The 5,571-nt window shown below is 44.5% G+C and overlaps 1 protein-coding gene across 2 annotated transcripts; it reads left to right on the top strand.

Moving 5' to 3' along the window:
- Positions 1-714: 714 nt before the first annotated feature.
- LOC120673368 (conserved oligomeric Golgi complex subunit 4-like) lies at positions 715-5,313 on the top strand. 2 transcript variants are annotated; one of them, XM_039954172.1, is made up of 3 exons: positions 715-2,180; positions 2,265-2,528; positions 4,497-5,313. In XM_039954172.1, the coding sequence occupies exons 1-3, from the start codon at positions 870-872 to the stop codon at positions 5,124-5,126; spliced, it is 2,205 nt and encodes a 734-aa protein (XP_039810106.1). In that variant the 5' UTR covers positions 715-869; the 3' UTR covers positions 5,127-5,313. The 2 variants fall into 2 exon arrangements, with proteins under 2 accessions (XP_039810106.1, XP_039810105.1); XM_039954171.1 differs by having other exon boundaries at positions 717-2,528.
- The last annotated feature ends 258 nt before the right edge of the window (positions 5,314-5,571 follow it).

Genomic DNA, 5,571 nt, shown 5'->3' with positions numbered 1-5,571 from the left:
TGCAAGGCTGCAAAAAGAGGTTTAGGCTCCTTCCTGCTCCCTCTGTCCATAAAAGAATACAACTAAAAAGAATATAACTATAGGATTCATGCCAATCAAACTAGTTCAAGTTTGATCAAATTTATATTAAATAGTATTAGCACTTATGTCTTCAAATAATTTATTATGAAAATATGCTCAATAACTAATCTAGTGGTACTTACCATAAATATTATTACCTTCTTATATAATTTTAGTTAAAGTTTAAACTGTTTAACTCGTTTTTTTAGATAAAACTGATTGACTTGTCAAAAAAAACCTGAATTGCGTTCTGTTTATTATGGGCGGACAGAGTAGTTTCTTGGTAGCTGGAAAATAGTGATCTGGGGTGCTGTTCGTGTCCAGTAGTTTTTTTAGCACCTATCACATAAAAAATCTTACTATTTAGGAGTATCAAATAAAATTTGTTTATTATTTTTTTAATAGATGAGCGCTGATTCGCAAGACAAATCCAATGAGCGTAATTAATACATAATTTGTTATAGTAATGCTACAGAACCATCAGCTAATTATGAATTAATATATCTCATTAGATTTGTCTCACAATTTAGCTTTAAAATTCTTCATTTAGTTTTGTAATTAAATTTTATTTAATATTTTTAAATAGTAAGATTTTTTTTATATGATCTAAAAGTTTAACGCACATTCTTCTGCTAGCGTCAGCCCCTCCCTGGTCCCTCAGCCATCGCCTTCCTCCCTCCGCTCAGATCTCGTCAGCCCAGCTCCCCCTCCACTAGTCCCTCGACCCCACCCCCAGCAGCGAGCCCCGCACCTCCAGATCCTGTGCATCCCCGACCGAGATCTCGCCGATTTGCACCGCCGCAGAGGCCATGGCGGTGCCGTCGCCCTCTTCCACCCCGCGCTCCCCGCGCCGCCCGGAGGTCATCGCGGCCCCGGACCCCTCAACCGTTGTAGCGCAACCGTCCATCGACTTCGGCGACCCGGCCTGCCTCGCCGCGCTCCGTGCGCTGACTGACGCTGGCGCCGCCACCCGCCTCCTCCACGAGTGCGTCGCCTACCAGCGCGCCCTCGACGCCCGCCTTGATTCTCTCCTCGCCCGCCGGGTCGACATCGACCGCGCCGCCGCCTCTCTCCTCCGCTCGGCCCCGCCGCTGCTCTCGCTCGCGGCCTCCGACGCCACCGCGCTTAAGGAGTCCTCCTCTTCCACAGCGGCGCTCGCCGACGCGCTCTCCTCCCGCGTCCGCCACCTCGACGCGGCGCATTCCAGGGCGGACGCCGCGCTGGCGCGCGCCGAGGCTGCGCTTGATCGGTCCCGCGTGCTCGAAGCAGCACGGCGGGCCTTGGCCGCTGACGATCTCGTCGCTGCTGCCACAGCTGCGCACGAATTCCTCACCATCGACGCACGGTTCCCCACCGACGACAACCTCCGCCGCGACCTGCTAGACATCAAGCGCCGCCTCGAGGGGCTCGCGCGACGGAGGCTCACTGCTGCGGTGGACGCACAGGACCACCCTGCTGTGCTCCGTCTCGTCCGCCTATTCCCACTCCTAGCGCTTGCTGATGAGGGACTACAGGTCTATGTTGCTTACCTGAAGAAGGTGGTCACACTCCGTGCCCGTGTAGACTTTGAGCACCTCGCTGATCTCACGTCTGCAACCCAGCCAATCTCTGAGCGGCCAGATTTTGTTGGCTGCCTCACTCGTCTCTTCAAGGACATTGTGCTCGCTGCTGAGGAGAATGATGCTGTGCTTCGTGAGCTCAGGGGTGAAGATGGTGTTGCTTATGCTATCATTGAGCTGCAGGAGGAGTGTGATTCGCGGGGCACCCAGATCCTTCGCCGGTATGCTGATTACAGGAAGCTCGCACATCTTGCATCGGATATTAACTCCTATACAAAGAACCTCCTTTCAGTTGTGGGTTCCATGGCCAGTGCTGCTGGAGGTAACGAAGGGCCTGATCCCAGGGAAATTGAGCTTTATCTTGAGGAGATTCTTGCATTAACACAGCTTGGAGAAGACTACACCGAATTTATGGTGAATAAGATCCGTGGATTGAGAGATGTCAAGCCCGAACTTGGGCCGCAGGCGATGAAGGCCTTCCGTAATGGTAGCTTTAATAAAATGGAGCAGGATCTGACTGGGTTCTATGTGATCTTTGAGGAGTTTTTCATGGTGGAGAATGTAAGGAAAGCCATACGGATTGATGAGCATGTACCAGATGGTCCCACAACCTCAATGGTGGATGACGTATTCTTTGTACTGCAGAGTTGCTGCCGTCGGGCTGCATCCACTGCAAATATTAACTCGGTTCTTACTGTGCTTGGTGGGGCAACGAGCCTTCTGAGCAATGAGTATCAGGAGGCTCTACAGTGGAGGATGCGGGAGCCAAATTTGGGTGCTAAGCTGTTCCTTGGTGGTGTTGGAGTCCAGAAGACTGGTGAGGAGATTGCGACTGCGCTAAACAACATGGATATCAGCTCTGAATATGTTCTCAAGCTCCGTCATGAGATTGAGGAGCTCTGTGCAGAGGTAAGTGCACCATTTTTATCCCATTCTATCCATGTTTTAAGCTGAAAGTGGGACATGTCTAATAAACAGGACATATATGCATTCCATAATATTCTATCGATGGGAAATGTTCATTCGTTAAGTTATTAGTAACTTGTTTGAGTTAAATGAAAGGAGCCCACAATGCCTGTGTGTTTTCTGTAGTTGATTGTAATAGTATTACATCACATGTCACATACATCTGTGTTCATGACTTTGGACTTGTTAATGTCTCTGTTAGCAGCAATCTATTTATGTTGATGGCATGGTTCTTACGGCGGTAAGGCGAGCTGTGGCGAGTCACCACCGCCCAGCTGCCTAGGCGGGCTAAGGCGACGCCTTAGTCCAAAACAAGCGGAGCGCCTTGTCGCCTAGGCGACGCCATGAGAACCATGGTTGATGGTAACTTATTTTGGTATAACATATTTGTGTAGTTGTTTAAACTTAAATTTGTCAAGAATCATCCATGTTAGTTGATAGTGGCATCACCTGTGTGCTCAGTCTTTTTATATCCAAGTATCTTGTGTCATAGAGAATCTCATAATTCATAAAGACAACATTTCATTTTCTTGGTAAAATTGTTTTAAAATTGCTTGATTCTAATTCTAATTCGCATCAAAGTTTGGTCTAATGTATTTGTCAGCTGGAAAATGTCGAACTGTTAATTGTAAATGCTTGAACTAATAGCTTCCTACGTAGAACATTATAATGTTTCATGCATTGATACCAGCATTCTATACACAACTTTCTAGTTACTCCTGTTTGGGACTGTCTTTTGAGCCTTCCATAGCAAAACCACTCTATTTAGTGCTAGCCAAACAATTATAAAACTAAACGTACTTTGTTGTTGAGACAGTAAGGGCCTGTTTAGTGGAGCTCCTGCTTCCGATTCATTGGGTGAAGTGATCCTATGAGAGAAGTGATTCTTTGAATGAAAGTGATACTCTATGATTCTCTAGGTTAAATTTTAAGTAAGTGATTTTGAGTGGGAAATGAATCAGGAGAAGCTACTATTTTCAGTTCTCAGCCCTTCAGTTGATTTCGGAGAATCACTTCATGAAATCAGCTTAGAATCATATCTTTATAAAAAACTGTTTGGCAGAGCTTCTTCTGGATTCTGCCTGAAAGATGCTCTAGGAGCTCTGCCAAACAGGCCCTAATGGTAAATGGTAAACTATGGCACGTATAATTGATCTAATAAGATTGTCCCCTGGAACCTGTGCTCCAATGAATAGAGCACTTTCCTTATTACGTGTTGTCTGGCAAACAGAACTATGTACAAAATTCTCAGGGACGAACAGGATATGCGTCACTTTTAACTTTACTGAGCATTATCTAGAAACAGCGCAGCTAAAATGATGCTTGCTTGCAAGAGATATGTTGAATGAAAATAACATCTTTAAATGGAACATATGCAGCATAGGCCTGCACTAGCATTTACTATGTGGCTCAAATATCAGACCAGTATATACATAGTCTAGCCAGCAAAAGCATGTTGTTCCTGTATGGGGCTAAAATTGTAAGACCTTTGGGGCTACTGCAGTAAGGCTTGAGCATCTTCATTTGCATCTGTTAGATCTTAGATGGAGTCTTGAACCCTCTGTGTTCTGCAATGGGTGCCAAATGCTCAACCAATCCTGTAGTTTAAAAACAAAGTTTGACCTAACTTTAATTTGCTCACTTATTTTGATTCCTCGATGATCTAGTATAGTGCATACATACTTTTGAAACAACACTGTTGATTTTGGTTTATCTATATTTTCTCCTGTAATATAGAATGGACAAATGGTCCTAGGAAATTTTCAGTTGACTGATAATTTATAGTTACCACAAATGAAAGTTCTGAAGGTTTACAGGTGATTTGTTGTTAGTCATTGCTAACTAGTGATTTGATTGCCATATCATCATAGTTGATTAAACTTTGCACTGACTTCTGTGATTGTTCATCAGGTTTTTCATGCTCCAGCTGACCGAGAGAAGATCAAATCCTGTTTATCAGAGCTAGGAGATGTCAGTGCTTCCTTCAAGAAGATCCTTCATTCTGGAATGGAGCATTTGGTGGCATCTGTGGCACCACGCATTCGTCCAGTCCTTGACACTGTTGCTACTGTCAGTTATGAGCTGGCTGATGCTGAATATGGGGAAAATGAGGTGAACGACCCATGGGTGCAGAAGCTTATACTTGGAGTTAACACTAATGTTGCGTGGCTCCAGCCAGTGATGACATCAAACAACTACGATTCCTTTGTGCACTTGATCATTGACTTCATAGTCAAGAGGCTCGAGGTGATTATGATGCAGAAGAGGTTCAGCCAGCTTGGTGGGCTTCAGCTAGACAAAGAGGTCCGTTCTTTGATCAACCATTTCTCAGAAATGTCCCAGAGACCGGTCCGAGACAAGTTCTCAAGGCTTTCCCAGATTTCGACCATTCTTAACTTTGAGCGTGTATCGGAGATACTGGATTTCTGGGGTGACAATGCTGGTCATCTGACATGGCTGTTGACACCCGCAGAGGTGCGAAGGGTGTTAGGACTTAGGATTGACTTCAGGCCTGAAGCCATTGCTGCTCTGAGGCTCTAAATTGTGTTTTTGTATGTACTTGTTAATTCTTTATATAAGATATATCAACAAGATATGGGTTTCATACAGTCTAGCACTTTTAGCAACATTGGTTGCAAGGACAAACATTTGTTTTGTTGCAGAAATCTGCAATCACACCTCTTGTTATGAACTTGTGTCATGGTAATATTTACATCTGTTTAGGTGATTGTTTTCCTTCACTTTTACCTTTCCTCTTTGTGACCGGTCATCCACGTGTGCAAAGGAAATCACTATTTTTGAAAAAAAAGACTCAATCAGTCCTTCTATTTGTAGGTGTTGTCATTTAGGTCCATCAACTTCGAAATTGCATTCGTAGATCTATAAACTTGTAATTTGTGTCACTTACGTTACAAACTCTGGAAGTCCATTTCTAGATCTATAAACTTGTAATAGTTTATAATATATATCACCTAGGTCCATATCT

The sequence above is a fragment of the Panicum virgatum genome, chromosome 5N (assembly GCF_016808335.1).
Source record: "Panicum virgatum strain AP13 chromosome 5N, P.virgatum_v5, whole genome shotgun sequence".
Taxonomy (NCBI): Eukaryota; Viridiplantae; Streptophyta; class Magnoliopsida; order Poales; family Poaceae; genus Panicum; species Panicum virgatum.
Note: the sequence above shows the minus strand (reverse complement) of the source record. Positions and strands in the feature narration are given on the sequence as shown.

Coding starts and splice junctions, on each gene's coding strand:
- LOC120673368 (XM_039954171.1), top strand. CDS start 870: ATGGCGGTGCCGTCGCCCTCTTCCACCCCGCGCTCCCCGCGCCGCCCG. Junction 2,529..4,496: donor TTGAGGAGCTCTGTGCAGAG/GTAAGTGCACCA, acceptor ATTGTTCATCAG/GTTTTTCATGCTCCAGCTGA.